Source organism: Hyperolius riggenbachi, chromosome 4, assembly GCF_040937935.1.
Source record: "Hyperolius riggenbachi isolate aHypRig1 chromosome 4, aHypRig1.pri, whole genome shotgun sequence".
Lineage (NCBI taxonomy): Eukaryota > Metazoa > Chordata > Amphibia > Anura > Hyperoliidae > Hyperolius > Hyperolius riggenbachi.
In genome coordinates this window covers 235,419,108-235,440,596 of record NC_090649.1, presented here as the reverse complement: position 1 = coordinate 235,440,596, position 21,489 = coordinate 235,419,108, and the positions used below count along the sequence as shown (strand labels likewise).

Below are 21,489 nucleotides of genomic sequence, written 5' to 3'. Positions count from 1 at the left end.
AGTGGAGAAAGATGGGCACAATACAGGACTCTGGCCACAGTCTCTCCAAGTACATACAAATACTGTAAGTATTTCAGAGAGAAAGGAAATTAACATTGAAGTTAGACATGAAGCATTCATAAGATAGCAATATGTATATGGTAACTGCTTCCCAGGATACCTGGTTCAGAGTAGGCCCAGTTAAGGGTTTCTCTATCAATTAAATAATGCCAACTGATGTACTAGGAAACCGTTCATTGTTCACATGCATGATGCGCATGCTGGATAACTTTGTTCTTTAAGGTATCTAAAAATACATTACCAAAACTAAATGAAAAAATTGGAGCATAAATAGACATAAAAAGTGAAAAAGGTAAGGGTGCAAATGCTTTTACACATTACTAGGTCTCCTGGGACACAAACTCTTCTTTTAAGGCCAACTTTCAGTTCAACCTTCTTGTCCCATTCACTTAATAAAGTGTACATAAACTGTAGATTCCAAAGTGAAAAAGAGCTAGAATGATACTACTTAGGATTGTTTCCCCTCTTTTCTACTAAATGCAGCAACTGCCAATTTCAACATTAAGCAGCAGGGAAGCACTGTGGCAGCACTGGAGGACCTCATTCGGAGGCTGGCACTACACTAGCGGCATAAGTAGAAGCAAAGTACCTCTCTGGCCACACCTACTGGGCTGCTCTAAGAGACACCTTCTACCTACATGATTTTTTAGCAGGATATGCAATGAAAGAAAGCCGCTATGGCAGTTTTCAGAGGAAGGTGTTCCTATCCAACAAAACCCTTATTTTGGGATGAAGGGTTTTAAATATTTTTTTTAATGCTACTTTATTATGATTTCTGCTCATTATGCTGACAATATTTTATTTTCACACCTGAAGTCTGCTAAACAAAGCAATGCGCAGATGTGTCTTGGGACAAATTCAGAAACAGCCATATTGTACTTGGCAAAGTATTACAAACTGTGGGCCGTTCATAAAATGAAGTGTTATAACGTATTACGCTTTTGTAATAAATGCAGAATTAGAAACCATTTTTTATGTCTACCTTCCAGGCCTTTGTCTACCAGAGCCCTTTGTGATAGAAGTGTGCAGTACACAATCATGCTGCAAGTCTACTTGAAGGCAAGCTCCCCATTCATGGGTAGTGAAAACCCAATCATGATTCATAAGTAGCTTGCAAAAAAAAGAGAAGTTAATTTCCATTCACTGGTACACAGCTTGACACGTTGTTTGGCACTTCATTGTAAAGCCACTTCAATATTATGTGCAGATGAAGTACTATTGATGAAAAGGTCACCACTCGTAGATGAGACCAATATCAAACACACAGTATAGGTGGCACACACAGGAACAAGATCATGCCACAGTTGCCGCTTCATGAATTTTCAAGGACATGTTAAAAGGGATGATTTTTTTTTTCAAGGACTAACAATTTTGCATTAGGCCCAGTTCACATTAGCGGTCGCCGTCCGGAATCGCCGTGCCGGAGCCGGACCGCATGCAGAACGGACGCACGGCATAGCAATGAAAGCCTATGCGTCCGTTCACATGCGTCCGTTTCGTCCGGACCGGATCCGGACTCCGGCATAAGACCCAACATGCGCTATTTTTTGGTCCGGCTCCTCCGGCAGCCGTATCCGGAGCGGAGCCGGACTGCACCATCCGGCCAATACAAACCAATGAGAACCGGAGAGCGCACAACACACTGGCTAAAATTCCGGATGTTCTACCCCACTTCCTATGCGTATTGAAGCGGCGATTTTGGATGGGGACACATGGGCAAGCATTTTGGAGTGGAGCAGCAGTGATTTTAAACGTGCTGGAGATGTTGGCAGTATGTCAGAGGTGGAGGTGAGTGCTAAACAGCGGAGGGCCTGATTCCACCGGTCCACCTTCTGCTGACCTCCCAGACCCCAACATTTTTATTCCTTTTCTACTATCTTTTGCCAAACGGATCCGGATCGCATCCTGATGAACACCTGATGCAAACTGACCGGATCAGGATCGGATCAGAACCGTACGGTTCCGATCCGGATCCGGTCAGGTCATCCGGTCCGTTTGGCAGAGAACCACAAGTGTGAACGGGGCCTAAGTGTACAAAAGCCTTTTCTATTTGTTAGACATTTAAAAGTGAAAAAATGTCTGCATTATGTTTACAATTTCATATTGTCATTTATTTGTAAAGCTGACTTTGGGACAGTTCACAAACGGTTGAAGGGGGTGCTCCATGAATGTCGCTGCTGCTCAGTGCATTAAGTCAGTAGCTCCCATAGACTGCCACGTAGTGTTGGCAACCCAAACTACAATATAAAAAAGCTGCGATTACCAACGGAACACAACAGGGGTTGATGTGTGGCTGCAGCAGCTACCCATGTGAAGCAGTACTTTCAGAACTCCTAATTTTCAATACAATTAAAGTTAAACCCAGTGAATAGGACTAAATTATTGTATTTAAGAATAAACACGTCCATTTCAGTAGAAAGTAGAGTGCAAGAAGACTTACCCATTTTTACCTTTGTAATAAGCACCCCTGCACCGCTATAGGGATACAATCTGTTGAAGTAACCTGTGCAAAGGTGATATACACCTTATAAATCAATCAGAGCAATTCATTCTGTGTATATGGGGAAAAGGAGGAGCAACAATGCTGGGGACAACATAATAGCTTCCTTGGGTGGGGCAAGGAACGGTAACAATTAGCTGCCACTGATTGTTGCTCAAACATGTGCAAGCCAGATCATAAGGAACCATTGTGAACACCTGTACTAAGACTAGATGCCTCAGCTGAGAGTTTGGGTATGTACACACATTCAGTTTTGATTGGCCAATTTTACAACTTCCATGTAGGATAAGAGCTTACCTACATAATCTTTTCATAATTACTGATCAAGGGTACTCTCAGCATCCAAAAAAAGGTATAGCTGCAGCTACTAGGATTTCCTTGGCATTGTGTTCCAGTTTGGACAGTTATGTCAACATTTGATTAAGTCTGTTATTTGTGGTCATCATCTAGTGTTCAAGAAATCAGAAATTAATTTGTCTGTGCTGCAGGCATCCTACTATATATTACCTCGCTTTTGTGCGGAAAAATTAAATATTGTACACACCTGCAATTATTTTAGGAAATACACACAGGTAAAAAAAAAAGTTCGGTAAAATACCAAATTTGGTACTTTAGACGGTTTTTTTTTCCCCTTTTCACTAAGAATTTCACACATGCAATAATAGTTTGGTAATTTACCGGAAAAAACATGGCTTCAGTTCACTAGACCTGTTCAGTAAAGAGTAGAAGTCTAATCGGCTGAGAAGTAGGTCCTTGAAGCAAGCTGTGTTCTGCTACAGGGATGTTCTCACCCTTCCGACCAGAGTTGTGATGATTCTTCAGGTGGTCTGCATGAAATATGAGCCTTCCTTTGAAAAAGCTGCATGTGAAAGCCTGCACAAGAAAAAGGCATCCCCAGCATCCGAGCATGCATGTCGCTAGCGGGCCCTCTCTGTGTATCAGTCTTTTGCCTAGTACACACCATACAATTTTCTGCAAGATTTTGTGTAATTAGATTATTTTCTGTAAAGTACTGGAAGAGCCTGGTCATTATCTCTGGTGCATTGACTTCTGGTTATCTCCTGCTGAGTAGAACAATGCTTAATTGCTAGGCAGATAGATGGTTAGATAGATAATTTTCAACATGTTGGAAATTATCTGATAGGTAAATCTTACAGAGAATCTTATGCTGGATACACACCATGCGTTTCCGCGTTCGTTGCGTCAGTCGATACGCATCGATTCGATTTCCGACATGTCCAATTCAGGTTTCGATGGATTGTTAGGTCGATTTGCCATACTTTACATGGCAATCGACCTAAAAATCATCAAAATGCATTGGAAAATGCTCAGAAATAATCGTATCGGAGCGTATCGACGGACGCATTCGACGCGGAAATGCATGGTGTGTATTCAGCATTAGGCTAAGCATACACGGCTCGACCGCAGGCTTATCAATCGAGCTGCTGATGACTCGATTGATAATATTCGACAGTTCCGATGACCTGCCGGATAGATTCCCCGCTCGATCCCTGCAGGCGGACAATAGCGGGAAATCGACCGGAAGACGAGGAGCACCTGGCGGAGACAAGCGGGGATCGATGCAGGATCCGGCGCATAATCTTATCCCTGTATGCCCAGCATTACAGAAAATTGTATGATGTGTACTAGGCTTTCCCTGTGCACGTCTGAAGGGATTACTGAAAACCCCTCTATGAATGTACCCTGCTCCTGCATCCCATGTTTTTGTACTTTCTGATGTAGTACATCAGTAGTACATCAGTACCAATGAAGTGAGGAGTAGAACAGGGTAGCTCCTCCTACTTGACTGTGTTTCCAATGATTGATTGTTAGTTTCTGACAGCTCTACGCTAGAAGTAAAATAACGAACATCTCACTTGTTTTACTGAATGCCCTAACATTTGATAAAGTACTTTTTTTGTATTTACCGTACAAGTCAGTAATTTACATCACTATTTTACTTTTCCATGCGGTAACAACCTTAGTGAATTGACATTTGACAAGATGTTTGGAAAAATCTGCTGTTTACTGCATTACCAAATGTGGTAATGCTTAGTAAATTGAGCCCACTGTACAGAGTAAAAATATGGAGGTAAATGTTTCAAAAATATAGTGGTATAACATCTATATAAATGTAATAGTCCAAAACATGCTTCATGGTCACTAACTTTATCTGTGGTGCTTTTATATCAAGGTACAACCAAGATTGTTATTATAACACTACGTATTTTCTTCAGGCTAAGTAAAAGACCACCCAGGTTACTCAGTTTCCACTAAAGATTTCTCAAATATCGCTCATTCCCTAATGACACGTCCTACAATATGCCTATGATATTGGCTTGTAAAGTAGGCCAACAGAGCTATTTTGAATAGAGCATAAAACTTTCTTATTCTTCTTTCCATCCAGGTTTTGCCGTAAGCCTTCAAGTGATTCTTTCAAACCCTAAAGCAGTATTCAAAAGACGAGGTTCTCAGCCAGGGATGCAAGAATCAGATTTTTTAAAGCAGATTACAAAAGTGGAAGAACTTGAGCCAAAAGCAGACAACTGCACAAAGGTAAAACCTCAAAATGCGACATCAGAAGTTTATTTTTTCCATAGATACCTTGTTCATCATAGTTTATACAATACTACATTCAGTCCATATCTCTAAAATCAAGTGGGACAATACAGGAAAGTTCAGAGTTGAATCATGATCTATCCATGAACAGTACTGAGCTGTGTACACATGTTACAACCTCAAAAGCTTCAAGAGAAACATCAGTTTTAACAATGTGTCTGCACTGCAGGTTAACTAAAGGAAAAAAAAGTGCTTAAAAAAACCCACACAAATAAAATGTTGTTCCAGTTTGCTTAAATGTTGTACTATATTTATGCAGGTTGTGTTTATTAAAAAACAAAACAAAAAAAAACAACAACTTCAAGTTTAAAGCAAAGAAAAAAAAGGTACAAATAAAAAGTAAATAAAATAATGGCATGTTACTAAAATTAGATTATTGCATTTTAATTGAATTAGAGCTACTATAAGGACAGTTTTAATCTTCAGCTACTGACCAACATAGCCCCTTACTTGCAAGGCACCTCATCGGTAATAGGTAGGAAACAACATGCCAACATAAGTTGAATTCCTTGGGTAGCGAGAAATTAAAACTGTCCATATAGTTTGGTGGAGTGGTAGGAAAATTGAAGTGAGGGGAAAAAAATACAAAAAATGTCAGTTGTCACACAATATTCCAAATGTGCTGGAATTCAACCACTGAACTTATCAAGAGGGATATATATATATACCACTGAACTTATCAAGAGGGATATATATATATATCTCAGAGGTAAAAGAAGCTTTTACAAAACCCCACAAATGTAGGTGTGATTTGTTATCTCCCCCCCATTTACATTACATGTCACTTCTAAAAGATCTACAGAAACAGATTGGGCTAAACTCGGTCGATGTTCATATTAATGTTTTTGTTTTTCCTGCAAAAAGTAGCATGTTACAAAAAGAGTAACTGGCTTGTGCATTTTTTTTCCAGGTTCTAGTGTGGCATACCCGAACAGAGAAAGTAAATCTGGCTAACGAGCCAAAACATCCTCAGGATACAATTAAGATTGAGGTATGATCAGAAAATGCCATCATAGAATCCTGAGGAATTGATAACCACATGGATACTTAGCTATGGATATAGAGAGATGATTCGGCAGCTCCATTCCTTCACTGATAAGGGTAATAAGTTGGCTCTAGGCCAAATAGTGACATCACAGGAATACGAAGGACTAAAGATGCCATACATTTAGAATTAAGTGAAGGACCTGCCTGACTTCGGACTCAAGCTGTAAAAGTGCACCCTGCAATTGTGGTAAAGGACTATGGAGCTGCACCATGGCTCAGCTCAGCAGCTATACCACGGTATAAGAGGCACAAACTTATGCCTGAAGCCAACATTACACATACCCCAGCTGTATGATATTTTACGGATTGTATGTTTTCTTTGTACATGAACTGCATGTGCCATCCTGTTATTTGACTATCATCAGACAGCCCAGAAGCAGGATACTTGGAAGTTTGTTGATTTTGGCCCTAGATGATGAAGTAAAAGGTTACAACGATATTATACAGAACATTCCACTTACAGAAGTACAGCACACAGATTAACCATTTTCCTTGTCAGTTCTAAGTAATAACCTAGCTAGCCTGAGGGCTGCATTACATACAAACAATCTGTGGGTTCATAGATTAATACATGGGAGAAAACATCTCATTAATACTAGGCACCTTAAAATGTAAACACGATCACTGGCATAAACCTGGATGTACCATCAAGGGAGAATCCTGTGTTAACTTCACATAAGAATAAATGAAGTCCATAGAAAGTTAAATTTGTACACAACATTAGCCTTCAACTGTCCACTAAATGATCATCAATCCTAATGTTACAGACGACAGCACCCAGGCTTATGATGCGCTCTTATGGTGCTGCTTATTCAGCACACCATAATTACATTACAGCTAATGATAAATGAACATCCAAAAATCATACACAAATAGAAGTGTTCAGTGATACATTTACAATCAGTCCGGATAAGTAAAGATACCTCAATCTGAATAGGTTTTATTTTAAATGAACCAATTTGGGGCTGCTGAAAACATTTATATGAGGTCTAGTCCCTTTCCCCAGGGTTTCCTTTTTAACCTTAACAAGATAAAACCAAACATTATCATGTAGGTTTATAAACATCAGTTAAAAATGACTGAAGATTTTTGATATGTAAATGTAACTTTCTCCACTACTATTGGATCTGACAAGGCGAGAGAACAAGCTTTTTCTGAACATCTGGAAGAGATAGCTCAATATTTACATGTTTAAAACAGGAGGGGGGGAGGGGTCAGAGGGGTTATGGTGTGCATTAAAGCAAGGAATGTCAAGTTGATCCTGTTGGTGACGTATTGCTGACTGTCCTCATTTCCACAGTTGTGTGCTTAGAGTCTGACCAGCAGGATTCCCTGACCAGCCTGCTCCAACAGTATTCGCTGGCTGACCAAAGGCCATGATATTGCTTGCACCATTCAGGTTCATTGCACTCATCTGCTGATTCATCTGTGAAGCACAAGAACAGAATAAACCGTTAAACACAAAAGCACAAGCATCAGCTGTGGAATCTCTACTACATGGCTGATGTTCTATGATCGTTAGAAGATTTTCCATTTAGTGCAGCCTTGTAAGTCTACACACCTCTGTGGTATCCACAGATCCTCACATGGCTGCAACCTAAAAATGCACAGAATTTAATCATCTGGATTACGTTTATAGCTACAACTCTCTCACAAAATACTTTATTACCCTCAAGCTTACGTTCTTTTGATACCTTTACAATCACACTTATTACAAAGTATTCCCACACACTAACCTTGTCTTGTTTGTACGATCTTTGTTCTTCAGAAAATGAAAACCTTCTACCACCACCTATTAACACTTTTTTTTAACTAATCTTTAAAATTTACAATTTTTTTACCAATGTCTAACATTTACAGCTACGGCACTGATAAAACCTCACCTCACGGTTTGTTATTTGGTCTCTCAGTCTCTATTTCAGTTACTTCTCCAGTCACACCTCAGACACCACTATTTTACTGTCACTAGTGACACACAACCCTTGGAAATTTGAATTACTCAAACCTAGTAATTTATAAGCATACACGATCATAACAGTTTGAAGATTTAGAAGACTGTCATTTGTCTACAGTATTCTGTTTTAATGAAAGCCTGTAAAGAAAAAAAAATGTTAATATATTTTTTTTTCATATAGTGCCTACAAGGTCTTGCCTATTACTGTCTCATTTGCTTAAATAAATTATTGTAAGCTCACGTTCTTTGTGTGTCTGTGTGTATTTATGATGCATGAATATGTAAAGGCTTCCAATTTATCAACCTTAAATTCTTCACAGTTTTCCTATGGGATTTTCATTTCTTGTATTTCTTCCCCCAGTTTTCCCACCAGTCTACCTTGGAATGCCAATGACCTTGAGCTAGAGTTGAGAAAAACACTTTGTGAAAATAAGGGGGAGACGATATCTGTATTGAAACGTAACTGAAGCAAGCTGAATGTGCCCTCGTATTTCCACACAAATACATAATCTGATATGTGCATTTCACCAGCAGATTCAGGTTATGGGAATAGACGCACTTGATTGACAGCACTGGAAGACTACCTAGGGGATGTGTTCTTAAGGCTGTGACACTAGATGGTGTTGTGAAGTGCTGGGGCATTGGGAGGCTACCTAGAGGATGCATTCTTAAGGCTGTGACACTATGTGATGTTGGTGCTGGAGCCCTTAGAGCTGTTAAGAGTATTGAGTAAGTGATCTGCATAGAAAACATAGCTAGGATGGCATTCATGGAAAAAAGGCGCCTGGAAAGAAAAGCGCAGGGCTTGGCGGTAGTAAAATGGCGCTGAGGATAGTGATATTCTACTACTGAATTTAATTTCCATAGTAGAATATCGGTAATCTTTACCGATATTTGACTATGGCTTAACCCAACTCTACTCACACCAAACCTTCCTCTGGTGGTGCCTAACCCCAGACCCCCCCCGCCCATGTTGCCCACACCCCAGTAGTGCCTAACCCTAAAGCAAAGCTCCTCACACGTGGTGCCTAAACCTACCCCCCCCCCACCACCGTGACGTCTAACCATAAATCCCCCTACGTAATGCGCCCCCACCATCTTCCGTAAAGTCGCGATAAGCTATAGTTATCTGCAAGCCATTTTCTTTTCCACAAGCCTTTGTGCTCTAAATGCCCCCCTCTTGCTGCTAATCTGGCTCCTCTGGGTGCCCAAATTTACCTACATAGCCACTGATTGCTGCTTTGCAGAAGCTGCAATCTGAGGCATAAATGGTAAAATGTCAGCACCAGCCGATAGCGGCCGCCACCATGCGCCCAAATTTCCCATTTCTGCCGCTAATTACGGCATTTATTATAGACACCCTTTCTTCCGCAAGGGCTCCTGTGCCCTTTTTTCCTGATTTGGCTGGGATGAACACTGGGGAAGATTTATCAAGACAGATGCAAAAACATTTAAAGCAAAAAGTAGATTCAGTTGCCCAGAAAGACCATCTGGACTACACATTTCCTTTTACAGTAGAAAAAGGATTCTATTGATCTGGTGTCTGTGTACTTGTTTTGATACACAGGGCTGTGGAGTCGGTACAAAAAGCTTACGACTCAGACTCCTCAGTTTATGAAACCACCGACTCTGAGTACCCAAAATGGCTCTGACTCCGACTCCTTAGTCTAATACTTACCAGGGCTGTGGAGTTTGTACAAAATCATCAGACGCCGACTCCCGACGTTTGTGAAATCACCGACTCAAACTCAGAGTACCCAAAATTGCTTTGACTCCTCAGCTCCGACTCCACAGCCCTGTTGATACATCTACCCTACTGCTTTCAGTTGAATACAAATTTTTACTAATAAATGCACTTAATGTAAATGGGGCTGAACAAGTCCTGGCTATTACATATTATAAAATCAAACACATTCAAGTAAGCAATAAAAAGGTGATAAATTAAACAAAATCAAGTTTTCCTACTTTGCTCCAAATATAAAAAGAGGCTTGTGTGAGTTTTAAAGTAAAACTTAATAAGGCGGCTGCATAATTTTACTAATAAAAGAACCCCGATCGTGATGCATTTACTGTAAATTCAACTATGAAAATTATGTTTTGTAAACCTTAGATTAGTGTGTATGAATATTAACAATAATAAAGTGGCCCCAATTCAGTAAGCTTCTCTCCTGAGCTTTCTCACAGAAAATGTTTTCTCATAACTACAAAAAACCTTTTTGTTAGCACATGTTGCAGTCTGTGATACACATAGCTATGCTCTGTCCACTCACATGACAATCCTCAGCTTTAATTCAAGGGGTGTGGCTACTGCACTAAGGCTAAATACACACTTGAGATAAAAGTCTTTGGAAAGGCAAGATCACAGACCAATTTTACCCCATTCCATGTAGTATGAGAGCCATACTCTACACAGTCTATTCCCCTGGTCCCAGCTGTCTTCTTCTCCGCCCAGACCGTTCCTGCAGCTACACAGAACTTCCTGTCCCGGCAGGAAGTTTAAACAGTAGAGCAACCTCTACTGCTTAAACTTCCCCGGACAGGAAGTTCAGTGTATGCGGGGGGGGTTTAGCAGCGACAGCTCCACAGATTGTGTTCGGTTTCAGGCTGAAATCGATTCACAATCTGTTTGCAGTACGGTGGCCATACGATCCCTCTCTGATCAGATTCGATCAGAGAGGGATCTATCTGTTGGTCGAATCTGTTGGCAAATCGACCAGTGTATGGCCGCCTTAAGACAGCATTCAAAAAGAACTTGTTTTTTAAAAATGATGTAGACAGCTGTACAAGTACTGCAGGATAGGGAGCTAAATCTGCATAGAATGTTGCCTTATCCCCTAGTGGGCACTCAGTCTTATGACACAGGTTCACGTTATGTGCACAGGACAGAAAAACTAGCTACTACCAGGTATATTTGAGAAAAAAACACCACACACACACACAATATAATAAATATATACATATATATATACACATACACACACACACACACACACACACACACATATATATATATATATATAAATATGGATTCCTTCAGAAAACAGCACTCTTTACAAAGGGCTTCTGTACATTGTTTGACATATAATATACCCCATATTACAAAGAATTTACTATATGACACGTTTATTGTTGATGCAGTTGAATCACATTCCTCCTGCCAGGCACAACGTCAGTAAGAAAAGCAATGTATTTCTAGGTCATGATTATAAACACAATACAACCTTTATGTAAAAATATGCACTATTTTATACATAAAGAAGAGAAACTGATGTCAGAAACAGGTGAAACTGAACAAGCAATGGTGGTAAAGAAGCACAAGCTGCAAAAATTCATGTATTGAGCCAAGTGACAGTTTTGCAGAATCCACTGAGTATGAGGTGTCCTAGACCTCCTACAGTCTAAATGCACTGCACTATTATTTAGTATCTGTTAGTCAGCTTCTATCCACATCATAATAGTGTTTCAATTTAACCTCATGTTAAAGGCTAGCCATTGTTCAAGGCTAAGCAAAGTAAGCATACTTTATAACGCGCTGCTTTGCCTCCTGGTTTCATGAACGCTCTCCAACCAACTAAAACATTGCAACATAAAATAAAGCAGCAAGTTATAAAGGTTGTTGTGCTTCAGTGATTTTCTTCCTATTCTCTTTGCTGCCATAATGAACAATATTCCATTTGCTTCTGTAGGGGTATGTAAACTATTGCAAACAGGGTGTAGTGTAAAAATTAACAGATTTGCATTAAAATCAATTTTTTTCATGAAAACTTTTACCCTGCAGTATGAAAAATACATTGGTAAACTGGCAGCAACTCTACCCTCTGGTGACCTACAGAGGAAGCACCCCTACCCCTCTGGTGACCTACAGAGGAAGCACCCCTACCCCTCTGGTGACCTACAGAGGAAGCACCCCTACCCCTCTGGTGACCTACAGAGGAAGCACCCCTACCCCTCTGGTGACCTACAGAGGCAGCACCCCTACCCCTCTGGTGACCTACAGAGGAAGCACCCCTACCCCTCTGGTGACCTACAGAGGAAGCACCCCTACCCCTCTGGTGACCTACAGAGGAAGCACCCCTACCCCTCTGGTGACCTACAGAGGAAGCACCCCTACCCCTCTGGTGACCTACAGAGGAAGCACCCCTACCCCTCTGGTGACCTACAGAGGAAGGACCCCTACCCCTCTGGTGACCTACAGAGGAAGCACCCCTACCCCTCTGGTGATCTACAGAGGAAGCACCCCTACCCCTCTGGTGACCTACAGAGGCAGCACCCCTACCCCTCTGGTGACCTACAGAGGCAGCACCCCTACCCCTCTGGTGACCTACAGAGGCAGCACCCCTATCCTCTGGTGACCTACAGAGGCAGCACCCCTATCCTCTGGTGACCTACAGAGGCAGCACCCCTATCCTCTGGTGACCTACAGAGGCAGCACCCCTATCCTCTGGTGACCTACAGAGGCAGCACCCCTATCCTCTGGTGACCTACAGAGGCAGCACCCCTATCCTCTGGTGACCTACAGAGGCAGCACCCCTATCCTCTGGTGACCTACAGAGGCAGCACCCCTATCCTCTGGTGACCTACAGAGGCAGCACCCCTATCCTCTGGTGACCTACAGAGGCAGCACCCCTATCCTCTGGTGACCTACAGAGGCAGCACCCCTATCCTCTGGTGACCTACAGAGGCAGTGTTTCTGCCCTTTGGTGACCTACAGAGGCAGTGTCTCTGCCCTTTGGTGACCTACAGAGGCAGTGTCTCTGCCCTTTGGTGACCTACAGAGGCAGCACCCCTACCCTCTGGTGACCTTTAGAGGCCGCACCCCTACCCTCTGGTGACCTACAGAGGCCGCACCCCTACCCTCTGGTGACCTACAGAGGCCGCACCCCTACCCTCTGGTGACCTACAGAGGCCACACCCCTACCCTCTGGTGACCTACAGAGGCCGCACCCCTACCCTCTGGTGACCTACAGAGGCAGCACCCCTACCCTCTGGTGACCTACAGAGGCAGCACCCCTACCCTCTGGTGATCTACAGAGGCAGCACCCCTACCCTCTGGTGACCTACAGAGGCAGCACCCCTACCCTCTGGTGACCTACAGAGGCAGCACCCCTACCCTCTGGTGACCTACAGAGGCAGCACCCCTACCCTCTGGTGACCTACAGAGGCAGCACCCCTACCCTCTGGTGACCTACAGGCACCCCTACCCACTGGTGACCTACAGAGGCAGTACCCCTACCCTTTGGTGACCTACAGAAGCAGCACCCCTACCCTCTAGTGACCTACAGAGGCAGTGTCTCTACCCTCTGTAGTCCATTAGAGGGTAGAGGCGCTCCCTCTGTAGGTCACCAGAGGGTAGAGGCGCTCCCTCTGTAGGTCAGAGGCAGCGTTCTGTACCCTCCGGTGACCTACAGAGCCAGAGTCTCCACCCTCTGGTGACCTACAGAGGCAGTACCTCTACCCTCTGCTGACCTACAGAGCCAGCGTCTCTACCCCCTGGTGTCACACACGGGCAGCACCTCTACCCTCTGCTGACCTACAGAGGCAGTGTCTCTACCCTCTGGTGTCACACACAGGCAGCACCTCTATCATCTGGTGAACTAGAAAGGCGGCACCTCTACCCTCTAGTGACCTACAGAGGAAGCGTCTCTACCCTCTAGTGACCTACAGAGCTACAGAGGCAGCGCCTCCACCCTCTAGTGACCTACAGAGGCAGCACCTCTATCCTCTGCTGACCTACAGAGGCAGCGTCTCTACCCTCTGGTGTCACACACAGGCAGCACCTCTATCCGCTGCTGACCTACAGAGGCAGTTTCTCTACCCTCTGGTGTCACACACAGGCAGCACCTCTACCCTCTGCTGACCTACAGAGGCAGTGTCTCTACCCTCTGGTGTCACACACAGGCAGCACCTCTATCCTCTGCTGACCTACAGAGACAGTGTCTCTACCCTCTGGTGTCACACACAGGCAGCACCTCTACCCTTTGCTGACCTACAGAGGCAGTGTCTCTACCCTCTGGTGTCACACACAGGCAGCACCTCTACACTCTGCTGACCTACAGAGGCAGTGTCTCTACCCTCTGGTGTCACACACAGGCAGCACCTCTATCCTCTGCTGACCTACAGAGGCAGTGTCTCTACCCTCTGGTGTCACACACAGGCAGCACCTCTACCCTCTGCTGACCTACAGAGGCAGTGTCTCTACCCTCTGGTGTCACACACAGGCAGCACCTCTATCCTCTGCTGACCTACAGAGGCAGTGTCTATACCCTCTGGTGTCACACACAGGCAGCACCTCTACCCTTTGCTGACCTACAGAGGCAGTGTCTCTACCCTCTGGTGTCACACACAGGCAGCACCTCTACCCTCTGCTGACCTACAGAGGCAGTGTCTCTACCCTCTGGTGTCACACACAGGCAGCACCTCTACCCTCTGCTGACCTACAGAGGCAGTGTCTATACCCTCTGGTGTCACACACAGGCAGCACCTCTACCCTTTGCTGACCTACAGAGGCAGTGTCTCTACCCTCTGGTGTCACACACAGGCAGCACCTCTACCCTCTGCTGACCTACAGAGGCAGTGTCTCTACCCTCTGGTGTCATACACAGGCAGCACCTCTACGCTCTGCTGACCTACAGAGACAGCGTCTCTACCCTCTGGTGTCACACACAGGCATCCCCTCTACCCTCTGCTGACCTACAGAGGCAGTGTTTCTACCTTCTGTTTACCTACAGAGGCAGCACCTCTACCCTCCAGTGACAGAGGCAAGTTACCTTCTATTATATAGAAACTGTAAAATTGGATGAAAAGTTAATTATCCATCCAACATATTCCCTCAATTTACCCTTATACTAAATAGATTTGGTAAAATTGGATGAAAAAAATGGATCATTAGTGGCCACCTCATAGGCAAAGATTGATAATTGTCCTATATGCTCGGTACAACTCTGTATAGCATTGTGCATGAAAAACAAGAAAATGCCCACAGTAAATGCTGACAGTAGTTTTGAAAAGTCAGCTTCATAAAACAAAATGATTTATAAATTAATACTGCAGAAAAAAAACTTATTTGGATATTAGAGTGGTAGATTTGAAAGATTAAATAAACATGCTTTTATAAGCATATCTTTTCATGGCTACAGGTTAGAAAATGTAGCAGCTGAAAAATGAGCCAGCCTTGGAATTGTGTAAATCCACTGAAATACTGAATGTGATTCGCTTTCTGAATGAGTGTGAGAGCAATGTGTTCCTTTCAATTTAGCTGGTACGCATCTGCTATTTTATGGCAAAATAAGATTCTCTTCCAGTCAACTGTCTGTGTCAAATACAGCTACCTTATCAGGAGAAAAGATTATCAGGAATACCAGAAAAGCTTGACGCAAGGGCTGAAGGGCATAAAGGATGGCTACATCTAATCTTTCTCCAAACACTATTACCAGATGAATATTACTATTTTCAATAGGACCAGTTAATCAAATAGCCATGTCAATTCTGTGAATAAGCAATTTTACAAGAGCTAGATAAAGGCTGCAAATGGGCTATTTGAAATATGCTATTCTTTTTGGCAGAATCCCATCAGATGTTCCCTCCTCCTGCACTTTGGAGGTTAATCACAATACAATTTCACCTCTTTGTGTTAGAAGCATTTAAGTGTGATTGATAACTGTTAATGCATTCGTAATCACTGCAAAAACTATCCAATTTAGATTACAAGGGCCAGATAGTTCTTTTTCTGAATTAATTTCAGAGAAAAGATGAGAGAAACCGTGTAACTTAGATGAAAGTCTGTCAATATACATTTCATTGAAAGGGAATTAGTAGGACTGCCCTAAGGACTATGCATGCTCAACTGCTTGTGGACAACATGCTGAAACTTTGGCCATGTGGCCTGAAGCAACTGAGTTAAAGATGCTAAAAAGAGACTCTGCATAAGTCATGACTGGTGAATGGGGGGGGGGCAAGAATTGGAACTACAAAATGGCAGCCTACATCATCTGCTGGAAGTGGTTGGCGAGGTGGTACTGACCAGAACACCTAAAAGGCAGCATGATGAACCAATAATAACTTGTGGCGTTTTTACCAGTGACATTATTTAACCTAAGCACTGCACTGATATGGGCATCCACATGAGGCCAAACAGCTGTGGTTTTAAGCGTGTACTTGCTTTTTTTCAAGGTAGTCTGACATGTAATGTAAAGTCCACCATACATTCTTTAATGAAAGATTAGCTTAAGATTTATTCACAGTGCTGCCAAGTATAAATGCCCCTTTTTTAAATGGGGAGCACCAACTGACCAAGAAAATCCCACTTATATATATTCTCTGGAGCATATACTTAGCTGAAGATGCTGTACAGATAAATGTAAAGTATGTGCGATTATTCCAGAGGGAATGAGCTCTGAGTTGTCCCCCATCACTGCCAAATAAGCAATTATTTGCTGTCCCTAATAACTAAACACACCTCCAGAACCACTGGAATGCAATGATGTGTCAGTTTGTTAATATAACAGAGCCAAACTAATTAAACATGAATACAGATTGATTCGGATTGATTGATCCTCATCAGTGCATGGCATGGATTAATGTGGCTCTATGGGGGAAGACTTGAAACATCCAGAGTTACAAATTGCCCAGGAAGCTCTGTATTAACAAGGCAAACTTCTATTTTGCATAGTATTTTAGTAAGGGAGGCTTTTTGGTCTCTATCATCTATATAGAGAGTCTCTGTACAGTAAATCCCCCTTCAAAGTTGTTCCCACATAGTTAGTTCACCCAACCCCCTGCACCCTCAGCCAGACAAAGGTGTCCTCCAGCATAAGTAGTTCCCCCTCCCCATAGGCATGCAAAGGTATCCCCCAGCACAATAGCCCCCCCCCCCCATAGGCATGCAAAGGTATTCCCAGCATAGTAGTCTTCCCCCCCCCCCCATAGGCAGCTAAAGGTGTCCACGGTATAGGCAGACCTTCCCTCATAGGTACCCAGAGGTGTTCTGCATGGGAGACCCGGGCTGGCTACATCTACTCAGCTTGGGGGAGGGGAGCAGAGCACCAGAGGGGAGGGTTGGCCCTAGGAGAGAGAGGGGGGACAGACACTGGGCCCCCCTAGAGTAAACAACAGACTGCAGCATCTGGAGGGCCCGCCGGCCCAGTACAACCCTGCCAGTGCTGTAATAGTGGAGTGGAAGGGGACAGGAGGATTCCATCTACAGAGGTAAATTCCCATTTCCCTTCAGGTTTACTTTAAGTGGATCAGAAATAGTCCACTCAGAAGAAACTCTGCAACTCATCACTGTAGATCAGTATCCTTTATTACATAACCACAGGGATATAGTTAAATGTCTGTGCTCAACTTTATTTGATGGACATTGACTGTGTCCCTGAGGTTACTTAAGGATAGTCAATCTACAGCGAATTGTTTCTTCTGACTTTGTTTCCAAATGACTAAGTGATGTGAAAATGCACTTTTGCTTTAAATGCAACCAGACAGAGCTGAAGATTTAATTTTCACTAGCACAGCTATAAAGCCTTGAATTAAATAATGGCAGTTAAAAATCTGGGAGTGATAAAAGCTTTAAGCTATGTGTGTGAGCATTTGCATGTGGGCAGCATTTAAAACTAATTAAAAAGTTTGCCATCACCAGCTGCTCGCTGTTAATTAGTCTTCACATTCGTGTCTTGGTAGGAAGAAAATGACAGTGATGCTACCCAAGATTATCACATTTCACCCAAAGTTAGTGGAATCGCATGAATCTCCCCCACAATCACATGAACACACATTTAACAGAATGTCTCCCTTTGCTCTAAAATACTGCTCAAGAACTCAATTTCGCACAAAAACATTGCCTTCTTTCAAGTGGCATTCTGCAAAAGATCATACCCAATTCCGCTTCCCCTCCTCCAACACTGGGAAGTTATGTAACTGTGCTGATGAACTTTTCATTTAAGGTATTTCTTGCATCCCAGAATAGCATACATAATGCTAAAAGCGGTGGACCCAAGGCAATTAACCTATCTTGGTTCCTGGACGTAGAAACTACGTCCAGGAACCATGCGCGCTCCCGCGGCCGACCGCGTGCACACGCGCTCCCGGCCTGCGGTTCGTTAGTCAGGCAATCAGTGAAATGGGCTATGGTGCCCGATCACTGATTCCTCTCCCCCGCTGAAAAAGCGACAGCTTCTCTCGGAAGCTGCGTCTTTTCTGGCTGTTACCTCCCCCATGCGTCACTCTAAGCGTATGTTACGCTTAGAGTGACATCATGTAAACAAACTCATGGCCGCCATCTTGTGGCCAAAAAGTAATACTACAACTAAAAGTAAAAAAATAAAATAAAAATGAACACACATTTACATTATAAACCTATTGTTTACATCCCACCCTCCCAAAACTACCCAAATAAAATGTTTAATCTAAAAAAAACAAAAAACATTACAATAAAAAAACAAAAACATGTAAATATTTACCTAAGGGTCTAAACTTTTTAAATATCAATGTAAAGATGATATATTTCTATATTTTTTTATTTTAAACTTGTAAATAGTGATAGATGCAAAACGGAAAAAATGCACCTTTATTTCCAAATAAAATATTGTCGCCATACATTGTGATAGGGACATAATTTTAACGGTGTAATAACCGGGACATATGGGCAAATACAATATGTGAGTTTTAATTATGGAGGCATGTATTATTTTAAAACTACAATGGCTGAAAACTGAGAAATAATGATTTTTTCCGTTTTTTTCTTATTCTTCCTGTTAAAATGCATTTACAGTAAAGTGGCTCTTAGCAAAATGTACCCCCCAAAGAAATCCTAATTGGTGGCAGAAAAAACAAGATATAGATCAGTTCATTGTGATAAGTAGTGATAAGGTTATAGGCTAATGAATGGGAGGTGAACATTTCTCAAGTGAAAACGACGGAACGCGAATGGGTTAAAATAAAAAGTTACTTAACTCGGTAGAGAGTAGGCTCTGGACAGTCCAGAGACTTCCTGTGTCATTCTCACCCCCACCGCTGCCAAGCGCAGGCCCTCTGAACATATCTGACAAGAGGATGGCTCTGAGTTTGGTCATGCTTGTGAGAGAAGGGGAGCATGCCTGTGGACTAGAGTCCCAGGCCAACAGCGAAGGGGTTGAGGAGGACATGGGAAGCCATTGGAGCATCAAGAGCAGGGGTGTCGCAGAGGACCAGTACCTATTCAGTAAGAAGACTTCCAAACACTATAGGGTGGCCCCTTGAGCGCGCCCTTAGTGGCTGCAGCTCTTGAGTGCTTTGCGTCCAACAAGAGAAAAGCGATATACAAATGTTAGGATTATTAAACAGTGAGCCGAAAATACAAACTTAGACCAAGTCGAGGGCCGACATTCCTACATTCCCTCCCTCCAATCTGACCTCATCCTAGTTAGTTGCATCCACTGTCTACTATTGTCATGCAACCTTATTTTTGGATTATAACAAAATAAGGCTAAATTATGACAGCAGACAGGAGAACCCAGAATTAAGCAAAATGACTGCATTGATGGAGGGGCATGGAGGACATGGTGGAGGGTCCTGGAGGACAAGTGGCCAGGCAGTAGCTGGATAGAGGAGATTAAATTGCTGTAGTGTGGATAGGTAGCTACACAAATCTCCCTTTAGCATGCTTTGCACATGTACTTTCCTAAAGAGTCTGAAATGTAAAAATAAACTGAACTTTGATATACTGTACTTTGGGGCAAAAAATAAATAAATAAATGACTGTCTCACCTGTGAAAGATTCCAAGCTGCAGGCTGATTTTGCTGCATTACAAATTTGTTTGGAGGTGCCCCGATACTGCCAACCATTCCCGCCTGTGGTACCATCACAGTTGGCGGAAGCCCCATAACTCCAGCTGGGGCATTTCCCACAAATCCATTTGGAATTCCCATGCCGACCATCATTCCAGTATTCTGTCCCATTGTAGGCATGGCTTGTCCCATCATGTTTCCCATCATTCCAGTAGTGGCTGGAACAGCTACTCCCAGTGGGGGGAAAGCCTGGAAATTCGTGGTCGGTTGTGGAGGATATGGGATTGGAGAGGAACCCATAAACATACCTGTAATCAACAAATGAGAAAAGAATCAAAAAAGGGACCATTATCATCCCAATAATAAAGAAGCAGAAAATGGATTACAGCAATTTCTATAGTTCTTGGACTGCTCAGTAACTTCCCCATCTTAATTATGGGCTGTGCAAGTATATTCCAATTGAAAAATAAATAAATACATTTACACCAAAAAAGTGGCAGAAAGATGGATTTTTTTTCTTCGTAACAGTTTGGGTGGCATAAGTTTGGATATGATTTTTTGTTGCAGCCTTTTAACATGAACTTTTCTTAACCATAACTTGGCACATAGTAAGAGGGCTATGGAGACTGCCATATTTATTTCCTTTTAAACAATACCAGTTGCCTGGCTACCCTGCTGGTCCTCTTCCTCTAATACTTTGACCCATAGACCCTGAACAAGCATATGTAGATCAGATGTTTCTGCCTCAAATCTGACAAGATTAGCTGCATGCCTGTTTCTGGTGTTATTCAGACACTACTATAGCCGAATAGATCAGCTGGAATACAGGCACCTAGTATTGTTTAAAAGAAAATAAATATGGCAGCCTCCATATTCTTCTTACTTCAGTTGTCCTTTAACTTTAAACTTATTGTGAACTCTTCCCTAGATAGGTTATAGGGAAAAGAGGAGGCTAGTGTTAATTAAAATAATAAAAAAGCAGTTTACAAAGTAGGTAGGTGTTGGTATGAACTCTCAGAGCACAGAGGTAGAGATAACATTTTAGTGTCTGAATCACATGTCAAATGGTAAATGTATAAGCGCTATGGCCGGATCCACACTATAAGCACTTTTGTGAGCACTTGCGTTTGATTAGGACTTGTTTTAAAAAAAAAAAAAAAAAAAAAAAAAATCGCTCCCATTCACCGCGCCGAGTCGCTCCCCCCCCGCCCCAGAGCCCTGCGCTGCCTGGCCAATCAGTGCCAGGCAGTGTTGAGGGGCGGATCGGGATTCCCTATGACGTCCCGACGTCCATGACGTCGGTGACGTCATCCCGCCCCGTCGCCATGGCGACCGGGGAAGCCCTGCAGGAAATCCCGTTCTCAACGGGATTCCCTGCATACTCTGATCGCCGAAGGCGATCGGAGTGGGTGGGGGGATGCCGCCGCTTAGCGGCTATCATGTAGCGAGCCCTTGGCTCGCTACATGATTTAAAAAAAAAAAATTAAAAAAAATGTGCGGCGCTGCCTCCTTGCCGGATTTTTTAGACCGGCAAGGAGGTTAAAATCAT

General features: G+C 43.0%; 1 protein-coding gene across 1 annotated transcript in view; it reads left to right on the top strand.

Annotated features, from left to right (window-relative positions):
- The window catches only part of B3GAT2 (beta-1,3-glucuronyltransferase 2), a 235,945-nt gene extending 227,525 nt beyond the window's left edge, over positions 1–8,420 (top strand). Inside the window, exons 3-4 of the mRNA XM_068281461.1 lie at positions 4,968–5,116; positions 6,090–8,420. Coding sequence (XP_068137562.1) covers positions 4,968–5,116; positions 6,090–6,176 — 236 coding nt within the window. The 3' untranslated portion in view covers positions 6,177–8,420. The remainder of the gene's footprint in view (positions 1–4,967; positions 5,117–6,089) is intronic.
- The last annotated feature ends 13,069 nt before the right edge of the window (positions 8,421–21,489 follow it).